An 11,599-nucleotide genomic window follows, 5' to 3' on the forward strand; every position below is an offset into this window, starting at 1 on the left:
TTCCCGTGTTGCCCCCGTGGGACCCAGTTGGGCTGATGGTAATGGGCCCGCGGCCATATGGGGGGGGATCCAGGCCATCTTCCAACATACAGGGGACCCTTCATTAGCACTCGGACCGCCAGACAAGCCTCATCTTTACATCTTCCATGGTGTCTGAAGCCGACGAGGTACGAAGAGGACAAACTGCACTCCTCTCATTAAGTAGCAATACAGCCTCTGATTGGTCGGTTTTAGGAAAGCTAAAACAACAACAATAACGGTTTTCAACAGTGGATTTTTTAAAGTCTCTAAAAAGACACTGTGATTGGAGGCTGGATTACAAAACCTCCAAGAGGGAAACAATCGCACCGAAAATGCATCATCAGATCAGCAGAACACAGAAAGCCAGTTATAATAATATAGGAATATGTTATATACTCGTGAAGTTGTATTTTATTTTTTGGAAGTTTTAGTAGTTTTGACGCCTCATCAAACAAATGAACATTGTGATAAATAAAACAGCTGAAAGGGCTTTTGACCTGAATGCATGACGATGGCGATATTAAGCTATAGGATGGAGGACCTTGGTTTTTGTAATAGTAAAAAAAAAAGGATGCAATGTTATTCTGTTTAAGATATCCAAACCCCCCCCCAAATAGCCAGCCCGGTGTTACCAACACTAGCGGCATTAGTTAAAAAAGTTAAAGAATCTATTCAGAAAGTCACCTTGACATCGAAAACAGACTCTGTCTCTTCAGGCCACTCCCCCAAAATGTAATAATGAGCGTAAACAACAAACACGACGATTATTACTGCGCTGAGCTGTCCGACTAGCAGCTCGTGGAAGACTCCGGTGACGAGTAATGAGCCGGTAAACTTCCAGGTAGCATTTAATTCACTTTCGGGCCAAATGAAAGAAACGTTACGACACATTTATACCGTTTCTTTTCTTTCTGTTTTTTTGTCAGAGCGTTTAATTCCTTGATTGCTGTCAGGATGTGATGGAAATCAGTCCAGTTGGGCACGTCAGCGGGCCGGCGCCGGGTGAGGGAGCAGCTGGACCGCCACGTTCCAACTCGCTGAGGCTACCTGGCTTTGGCATCCGCTGCTGGCGTCGGAACGCCAAACGCCCGCAGGCCGCACCCGGAGAGGGAGGCAGGTGGCGGGAGGGGAGCTGGGCTCGCCAAAACGCTGCTCCGAGAGGTCGGCCTCGACCCGACCTTTGGCTGATGTCCTTGAAGGCCTCACAATCGTCTCTCTGTCACCAGAGGGACGACGGCAGAGCGGATCAATGGCACTCATACGGCCTCAGAGACACACGGGTCCATCTCTCTCGATGTAGAGGTGGCAGAACGACTCCTCTGACATCAGAGTCTAAAGTCAAGAGGAGGGGGGGGGGCTGCTTCTATGTACATCTGAGGGTGGTTGAAAGAGTTAATAAGCCCCTCCTCTCTCTGCGTGATTTCACCGATTCCCTCAGCATCAGCCAATGTCAGCGTCGCCGTCGGGTAGAGAGGCGCCGATCATCACTGGAGGCGAAGCCAATCAATAGCTCCGGAAGGTGGGGGTGCGGGGGTGGGGGTGATCATCAGTGGGGACTCATCAATAGTCTGTGTTAGGCCTTTATCTGATGCGGCTACATATCACCCCCTTTTGGGACTCTTGCTGTGGCAATTGAGGTAAAGCACGAGGGCTGTAAGGTGGGAACAAAGTACTGGCGAGCTTTCTGCCGACAAGGATCTCCTAACCCCCCCCCTCCCCCCCCCCCCCCGTTTGTGGCCTTTCCCCTTGAGTGATACGACAGCTATGAGGACGAACCAGTAAAAGAGAGCTTGATTTAAGTACTCACAGTTTCTCCAGGGCAGCCAGGCCATAGAAGGAGCCGTTCCTCAGCACGGAGATCTTGTTGTTACTCAGGTTTCTGTGTCGGGGCAGAAGAGGTGGACGGAGAGAGAGAGAGAGAGAGAGAGAGAGAGAGAGAGGTGAGCGATGCAGAACGTTTGTGAAAATACCACAACAGTCACGCCGCCTTGTGGTTTCATGCATCGCTTCATCATTTCATCTTCGTAGACGTGTGAAATTGTCATATGAATGCAGATGAATGAGTAAAGACCAACTAGGTGGGTTTTGAGGTCGAAGCCAATGCTTAAGCGCCTTTAAGCTGCATTCTTTCTGCTGGCCAGCAGGGGGCAACGAGAAGTATGGTTGTATAGAAGTCTATGCTTCATGTGTTAAAGCTGAATTCTCTCTCCTGACCACCAGGGGGCGACTCCTCTGGTTGTATAGAAGTCTATATAATGACTCTACTTCTCTCTTGATGTATTCCCTCAGTTTGAGGCGAATAGAGCTTAAAGCAGGAGATGCTTTAGGGGCGGGGCTACAAGGCGATTGACAGGTGGCTACCATGTTGTTGTCCAATCGTTTGGGTCGCCTGGACAATTTGTATTGTTGCAAGAACACAAGATGGCGACAGCCAAAACAAACTCCCCGTGACATCACACGTTGGTTTGTGGACTGACGTTTTGAAGCCTGAATTTGGTGTTTTGGCCGTCGCCATCTTGTGTTTTTGCAACCAGAAGCAACAGGAGGGGGCGGAGCTAAGAACAACCGGGCGCACAATTCAACTTTTCGAGGCGAACCAAAAGATTACGATGAACAGATTCAGGCTTCAAAGCGTCAGTCCCCAAACCGCCGTGTGACGTCACGGTGACTACGTGCCCTTCCTGTGTACGGCCCACGTGACCCGCGGCCTGGCGGCGCTGGCTGACATATCGCTGATCCTCCGATCGTGTAGAGGATTTATGTCCCGGGAGGTTGCGGTTGAGTGTTTCTCATCCCGGCCACGTCTCCGTCTTGTTTATGGCCGTCTGTGCTGCAGATGGGTAATGATCCCCCCCCCCCCCACCACACCACACCCTCCATCCGCCGCTCCTCCACCTCTAAATATCCGTCTAATTTAACTATTTTTTGGATTTCATTTTTAAATGCCGGTTCAGCACAATTCGATCATCCGCTCGCTCACATAACAACAACAACAAATCAATGCGCCGCAGGGATCTGGACGTGATGAATACATATTCAGAGGCGGTTATTATTATTTCATAGGCTGACGTCGCCGTGTTTCCTTTCCTTTTCCTTTTTTTAACTGTTTTTGTGGAAGTGGAAAACCACCCCGCGTGATGCATTTGTCTAGCGAGAAAGAAAAAGTGACCGCACGGGACTTCCTGCAGAGTGCGTTACTGGCGAGGAAATACACACATACACACACACACACACACAAACATACACACACACACCATTATTCAGGAACTCATTATTCAGACAAGCATACAATCACGTAAGAACACACACCGGTGTTACTATCCCTGTGAGGTCCTTCTGGTGAAGCAGTGTCATGTGTTCCTGAGAGCTCAGCTTTCTTTGTATGGCGCTGTGCCAACGGCTGCTTGTTCCAGTAGTGGCGTTTTGCTTTTATTTTATTGTCTTTTTTTTTGCACTTTTCCTCTCTTTTTCTTTTTCTTTTCTTTCACGTTTGTCTTAGTTACGGTCGGACACTGGACCATAACTACTTTTTTCGATAATTCTACTGTGGCTTTTGTTCACTTTGTCGTGAGTATCGGTGAGCTACAGCAAAACAATGACGGGGACCGTCGTCTACTCGCTCAGCTGATCGCGCTGTGCAGGCCGAAGCTTCTGCCTGGAGACAGACCTGTGATCCCGCTGGAGCTACGGAGAAGGGCTCGCGGCTGCAGAGCGGGTGTCAAGCGGAGGGCTAAAACGAGGAGATACAAACCCTCGGTAATCACGATCATAACGGGGAACGTGAGGTCTTTGGCGAATAAGACGGATGAGCTCGGCGCGCTGGTAATGTCCGAGAGGATCTTCCGTGAGAGCAGCTCTGTGTTTCACTGAGACGTGGCTGCACGCGGACTATCCGGATCAGCGCTTTGCCCGGCTTCAGGACTGTTCGGGCTGACAGAGACGCTACACAGAGCGGTAAGAAGAGGGGGATCGCTGTTTATGTGAATGAACGGTGGTGCCATCCGGACCATGTGTGCGTGAAGGAGCGCTTCTGCAGCCCGAACATTGAACTGTTGGCCGTGGGGATGCGCCCACTATTTGCCGAGAGAGTTCACGTCCGCCATTTTGGTTGTCGTAGCACGCCGCCATCAGCTGACGCTGAGGAAGCTGTGGACACCATCCACTCCACTGTGTCTGCTCTGCTGAATCATCAGCCTGGAGCATTCATGACCATCACTGGTGACTTTAACCACACCACATTGATAAAGCTCTGCCAACCTTCCATCAATACATTGACTGCCCAACTAGGAACAATAAAACTCTGGACTTGCTGTATGCTAATACTAAGGGCATACAGCGCCACTGCCCTTCCCCTCGGCAGGTCTGATCATGACCTGGTCCGCTGACACCCAGGTATGTTCCTCTGGTGAAGAGGCTGCCGTGACCACCAGGACTGTGAGGAGGTGGTCTCTGGAGGCCAACGCCTACAGGACTGCTTTGAGTCAACGGACTGGGATGTGTTGTGTGACCGACGGGAGGACATCAACAGTATGACCGACTGCATCACGGAATACATCAAGTTCTGTGAACACACCACCATCCCATCACGGACTGTGCGCTGCTTCCCCAACAACAAGCCCTGATCACCAGGGACCTGAAGGCGCTTCTAACATGAAGAAAGCTGCTTTCAGGTCTGGAGACAGGGATGAGCTGAGGAGAGCCCAGCGCAACCTAAAGGTGAAGCTCAGGGAGGGCAAGGACTCCTACAGGAGGAAGCTGAGGCCAAACCCAGCTGAACAACACAAGGAGGTGTGGACTGGGATGAAGCAGATAACTGGCTTCAAGGTGGGAGGAGACAGCCAGGGGCTCCTGGAGAGGGCCAACGAGCTGAACTGTTTTTTCAATAGGTTCAGTTCACAGCCCTCCCCCCCTGTCTCCTCCACACATCACACCTCCCAAACACCTCCCCTCTGTCCCCCTGCCGGGCTGCACATCCACCGAGCCCTGAACTACAACGGGCTTCTCCACCCTCCCCCCTCTCTCTGTGACGACTGACCAGGTGAGAAGACAGCTGGAGAAACTACACCAGCGCAGAGCTGAAGGTCCTGATGGCATCAGCCCCAGGGTCCTAAAGACCTGCGCCACCCAGCTGTCTGGTGTCCTGCAGCGCCTCTTCAACCTCAGCCTGAGGCTGGGAGGTCCCTGTGCTGTGGAAGACGCCGTGCCTGGTCCCTGTCCCAAAGAAGTCAACACCATCTGGCCTCAACGACTACCGACCGGTCGCCCTCACCTCCCATGTGATGAAGGTGCTGGAGAGGCTGGTCTTGGCTCACCTCCGCCGCAGGTGAAATCGCTGCTGGGACCTCTGCAATTTGCTTACCAGCCTCATGTGGGAGTGGACGACGCCATCATCTCCCTGCTGCAACGAGCTCAGTCGCACCTGGATGGAACTGTGTCTCTGTGAGAGTCACTTTCTTTGACTTCTCCAGTGCATTTAACACCATCCAGCCACTGCTGCTGAGTGAGAAGCTGTGGTGGCCGGTGTGGACGCTGCCCACCATCTCCTGGATCACTGACTACCTCACAGGCAGACCACAGTTTGTCAGAATGGGGCGTGTGCTGTCTGGAACGGTGGTCAGTGATGTTGAGCCCCACAGGGAACTGTTCTGTCTCCTTCCTCTTCACCCTGTACACCAGTGACTTCCAGTACAACACGGAGTCATGCCATCTGCAGAAGTACTCTGATGATTCTGCAGTGGTCGGGTGTATTAGGATGGACGGGAGGAGGAGTACAGGGCAGTGGTGAGTGACTTTGTAAAGTGGGCGATGCGAACCACCTGCGGCTGAACGTGGCCAAGACCAGAGAGATGGTGGTGGACTTCAGGAGGAAGGCGACAGCTCCTACACCTCTGAGAAAAAGTGTGTGTGTGTGTGTGTGTGTGTACCTAAGAGGGGCAGGTGTAACGGGTCCTATGTGGGGTCCCTGGTGGGAATTCACGGGTTTACAATCCTAGAGATGGCTGAGAAAGAAACTCATCCTCCCAGTCTCCTCTGTTCTTGCAGTATTTCTGGGCGCCACACTGACACAGCAGCACAGAGCAGTCTGTTGTTGGGGTGGTGAGGATCCTTCATGATCCTCTGGCTCTGGTTCACTACACCTCCTGGTGTCTGGGAGTCCTGCAAGGTGGGGGTGGACAATGGTGCTGTCAGCGGCGCTTTCTCTCTGGAAATATTTACCATCTGGAGCAGTTGCAAACCAGGCTGGCAGTGGCACAATGGGATACAGCTCAGGAGTAGAAGGACTGAAGGATCCTCTGAAACTTCAAATTTTCCTCATTTCCTGAGGTGGTAGGTAGCTGCCCAGAGTATGTGTTTGTTGACCATGTCAGATCCTGGTGATGTGGACTCCAGTGTTTTATGCCCGCTCACCCCTCTCCACCCGTGGTCCGTTCGTCCCCGTTGTTTGATCACGTCCTCATTTTCAGTATTGCCCTCCTAGAGTCCACAATCAGCTCCTTGGTTTTGGTGACATTCCAGCAGTGAGGCTGTTGTCCTGGCACCAGGTGACAGATCCAGCAGCTTCCTCCAGGTAGGCCTTCTAAGTGGGTTTAATGGGAGGATCAGGCCCACCTGCTCTGTCATCCATAAACTTGATGATGGTGTTGGGCTGAACCTGGCCACACAGTCATGTGTTACAGGAGTACAGTGGGGGCTGAGGACCCACAACCCTGGGGGGATCCTAATATTCCAGGGTGGGGATTTGGAGGTGTCTGCCCACCCTGACCACCTGTGGCCTGGCGGTCAGGAAGTCAGGATCAAGCACACAGGGGGTGTTCAGTCCCAGCTCAATCAACTTGCCGGCAGTCTGGAGGGGACTATGGTGTTGAAAGCTGAACTATGAAATCAATGAACAACAGTCTCCACATAGCCCCCCTCCCAACATCCAGATGAAATTAATAATTATGCAGTACCTAGGAACAGCATCATCCAAGTGGATGTTTGGGCGATAAGCAAACTGCAGCGGGTCCATGGAGGAAGGAGAGAAGCATAGATGTAGTCCTTTATCAGCCTCCTCAGCATTTCATGACCACCGGTGAGGGCCACGGTCAGTAGTCATTCATACATGCTGGAGAAGCATTCTTAGGCACAGGACAATAGTGGATCTCTTGAAGCAGGCAGGACCACGGACTCCAGCCAGGGAGAGGTTCAGATGGCCATGAACACTGGAGCCTAGCTGGTTAGCACAGGTCTTCAGTACTGGCCCAGATATGCCATCTGGATAAAAGCTTTCCTGGTGTTCCACCCTCAACAGAGCCCTCCTCACTGTGCTCGATTACAGAGGTGTGTATTCATCCCCAGCAGTAGAACTCACCTCGGCTCGCTAACAGTGTTGTTGTTAGCGGTAAGCGCTGTTGTTGTAGCCTCAAACCGTGCATAAAATGGAACTCAGGTCGTCAACTGGGATGCGTGGCACTCACCATTCTTGAGGTCTGCTCTAGTGGTTGTGATAGTCCACAGCCCCTGTGAGGCGCCTGGTGTCGCGCTGCTCCATCATGATTCCTCTGTCTCGGTACCTTCTTTTGGCGTCCCTTCACATATATAGTCCATAGACCGCTGCCTTATGCTAAATCATATTTTGAGATACGAGGCCGGAGTTATAGGCGGCAATACGGTGATTCCCGGCTTCACGGATGGATCTATCAACCCGGCTTTTGGTTGAGAAGTCCTAACTTTTACCGTAGGGGCGATGGTATCCGTTAATTGCTATGAGCTCATTACCATGAACTAAGCACAGCGTCACTGGAACTGGATTGGATCATGTCCCAGTCGGCCCGATACTCAGAGCGTCTGTAGCTCAGCCTCTGATTGGTCAGACCACCGCATTCTCGTCACTTGCAACTTCCCGCGATCCTTTGTTTATACTCAGGCTTGAAAATGGCGGCATGGTCTGATTTCCCTAAAGAGGAGAGAGACAACCTTATAGCCTCACTTGAATGGCGTATAGCAGTGGTCAGGGCTGGATAGGCCATCAGCCTGAGCAGTACCGCTGGAGCGCGGTAGCTTTGGGCCGAGCTTGACGGCGGTCCCAAAAAAAAAACTTTCTTTTTTGTTGGACGGCCGGCTAATATCAGCAGCCAGCCCGAAAGCTACGCCAGATAGCCCCATAAATGGGACAATGACCCATTGGTCATTACAGACTGAGGCTGGCCCAATCAACAGAGAGAGGTTGGGGTTTCTGCAGGACCTCTTGACTTTGGGCCTGCTGAGCCTGGATGCTTGAGGATGGAGGAAAAAGCACACAAAGCGGAAGGAGGCTGGGAAAAATTATAGAAAAGAAAAAAGAGACTTCCGGGGCGATGCTGCCGATGTGTAACTTATTAGGGACATGTTGCTGCTACTTTCTCCCACAAGTTTAATGTGTGATACCACAGCAACAGGTTGAAGGGAAACAGCACAGAGGCAGGAGCAGCAGGGTACAGATGCAGAGGAAGCAGGGCCGAGTCAGCCTCTGCTTTAGTTGATCCAGGTCAGGAGAAATATAGCCACAAGACTATAGCTACAGCTGGCTTCGGTATTGCCCATGATCAAAAGTGGGTATTGCACTGATCTCAGCACTGGTACCATTTAACACTGCATGTAGTCATCTTTATGATGGTTTGGGAATACTGTATATGACTGTACAGCACGGTGTATAAAATGATACTATAAAGTGAGTATTTTTTGTGCTAGTGGGTGTGGTCCGACCCGATTTAAGTTGGGCCTGTCTGGGCCGAAAGTGCCGGAACAATTGTTGTCAGTCAGCCCTGGCAGTGGTCAACGTTCTTTCCTCTGGTAGCACAGCTAATGTATGGTGAAAGTCAAAGCATAGCAGCTTTTAGGTTTGCCTTGTTAAGTCCCCAGCCACCACCACAGCCGCGTCAGGATACTTGTTCTGATGCAGGCATAACACATCATATATGAGTCCGATAGTGCTAAATCGGTCATGGTGGAATGTGAGCCGGCCTTAAGTGATGGCCGAGCTGAACTCCAGGAGAGGTAGAATGGGCCAGCATGAGATCGTCAGGAGATGTTTTCAGGTTGACGAGCAGGGGCAGAGAAGGTCTTAATGTTCTTGGGTCACCACATGTTGTTTGTCATAAAACAAACCTCCACCCCATAGATTTACCAGGACTCTTTGGTTCTGTCTGCGGAAACAGAAGGACTCGGTTGGGCATATGACGATCCGGCACCAGTAGTCATGCGTTTCGTCAGACAGGTGTTACACAGTCCCGCATGTCCACAGTTGGAATCTGGTCCTTGCCCTAAAATCATCAAAAATAACATTTTCCAGGACTGAACGTTAGCAAAAGAGGAGTGCTGGGGGCAAGGTGGGCCAATTGAGCGAACTCATTCTATTTCCAGATTCAGCTCAGTTTCCCTCGTTTTTTTGATACCGTCTCCCACAAAGTAGTAATGGCTCCACTGTTGTTGTTACTTACGGTTGGCTCGTCGTCTCTGCGGCCACGCTTTAGATGGTGGAAAAAGTGGACAAAAACCCTTGTTTTCTTAAAGTTTATATCCAAGTGTGCTGGTGTATATTTATTATTAGTGCCGATGTGTTTGGCAAAGAAAGAATATTAAAATAAACACAAAAACTAAAAAGCGCTTTAATCTCCATGGGCTTCTTATGACAGTCTGACTGGACACAGAGGGGTCCTCTATGGTTTACTGGTGATGGGTCCTCTATGGTCTACTGGTGATGGGTCCTCTATGGTCTACTGGTGATGGGTCCACTGGTGATGGGTCCTCTATGGTCTACTGGTGATGGGTCCTCTATGGTCTACTGGTGATGGGTCCTCTATGGTCTACTGGTGATGGGTCCTCTATGGTCTACTGGTGATGGGTCCTCTATGGTCTACTGGTGATGGGTCCACTGGTGATGGGTCCTCTATGGTCTACTGGTGATGGGTCCTCTATGGTCTACTGGTGATGGGTCCTCCATGGTCTACTGGTGATGGGTCCTCCATGGACTACTGGTGATAGGTCCTCCATGGACTACTGGTGATAGGTCCTCCATGGACTACTGGTGATGGGTCTTCTATGGTCTACTGGTGATGGGTCCTCTATGGTCTACTGGTGATGGGTCCTCCATGGACTACTGGTGATAGGTCCTCCATGGACTACTGGTGATAGGTCCTCCATGGACTACTGGTGATGGGTCTTCTATGGTCTACTGGTGATGGGTCCTCTATGGTCTACTGGTGATGGGTCCTCCATGGACGACTGGTGATGGGTCCTCTATGGTCTACTGGTGATGGGTCCTCTATGGACTACTGGTGATGGGTCCTCCATGGACTACTGGTGATGGGTCCTCCATGGACTACTGGTGATGGGTATCTAAAATGTTTTCCTGTATCTGGAACGTTCTCCTGTATCTGGAACGTTCTCCTGTTTCTAGAACATTTTCTTGTATCTGGAACAGGGTCGAGTGTGAAGCGGCAGGGATGAGAGTCAGCACCGCCAAATCTGAGGCCATGGTGCTCTGCCGGAAACCGGTGGATTGCTCCCTCCAGGTGGGGACAGAGTGCCTGCCCCAAGCGAAGGAGTTCAAGTATCTCGGGGTCTTGTTCACGAGTGAGGGTAAGATGGAGCGGGAGATCGACAGGCGGATCGGTGCAGCTGCAGCAGTAAAACAGGCGCTGTACCGGTCCGTCTTGGTGAAGAGAGAGCTGAGCCGAAAGGCGAAGCTTTCAATTTACTGGTCGGTCTACATTCCAATCCTCACCTATGGTCATGAACTTTGGGTAGTGACCGAAAGAACGAGGTCGCGAATACAAGCGGCCGAAATGAGTTTCCTCCGTAGGGTGGCCGGGCTCAGCCTTAGAGGGTAAGGAGCTCGGACATCAGGAGGGAGCTTGGAGTCGAGCCGCTGCTCCTTCGCATCGAAAGGAGTCAGCTGAGGTGGTTCGGGCATCTGATTCGGATGCCTCCTGGACGCCTCCCGTCAGAGGTTTTCCAGGCACGTCCTACTGGGAGGAGACCCCGGGGAAGACCCAGGACACGCTGGAGAGATTATATCTCCCGGCTGGCCTGGGAACGCCTCGGGATCCCCCAGAATGAGCTGGAAAGTGTCGCGGGCGAGAGGGAAGTCTGGGTCAACCTGCTGGGTCTGCTGCCCCCGCGACCCGACCCCGGAATAAGCAGATGAGAATGGATGGATGGATGGATGGAACAGGGTCAAACCCACAGAGCAGTAAACCGGACTCTGCGGTTCCCCCTCAGTTTACGGAGCGTGACTGGAAAGTGGCGGTTTTCATTCAAAGAAGCTTCTGGACTTTTAATAACCACAACTATTGGTCTTATAGTTGTGATTGAAAAGTTACACTTTCTCAGACACACACACACACACACACCGTAAACTGCAACCGGACGAGCGGCTAATGATTACCTTCGCATTGAAAATGCCGGAAGGTTATGTTTTGATCGCCGTGTATTTATTTATTTATTTCTTTATTTCTTTATTTGTATGCGTGTTATTCGCAAATCTCAAAAAGTATTGAACCGAATCGCATGAAATTTGGTGGGATGATTGTTTATTATCCGGGGACCAGTTGATTAG

At 51.2% G+C, this 11,599-nt stretch overlaps 1 protein-coding gene across 1 annotated transcript in view; it reads right to left on the reverse strand.

The window, feature by feature from the left end:
• Positions 1 to 11,599, reverse strand: part of LOC130206781 (adhesion G protein-coupled receptor A3) — a 113,901-nt gene that overhangs the window by 91,250 nt on the left and 11,052 nt on the right. Inside the window, exon 2 of the mRNA XM_056434902.1 lies at positions 1,829 to 1,900. Coding sequence (XP_056290877.1) covers positions 1,829 to 1,900 — 72 coding nt within the window. The remainder of the gene's footprint in view (positions 1 to 1,828; positions 1,901 to 11,599) is intronic.

The sequence above is a fragment of the Pseudoliparis swirei genome, chromosome 17, assembly GCF_029220125.1.
Source record: "Pseudoliparis swirei isolate HS2019 ecotype Mariana Trench chromosome 17, NWPU_hadal_v1, whole genome shotgun sequence".
In the NCBI taxonomy this organism is placed as follows: Eukaryota; Metazoa; Chordata; class Actinopteri; order Perciformes; family Liparidae; genus Pseudoliparis; species Pseudoliparis swirei.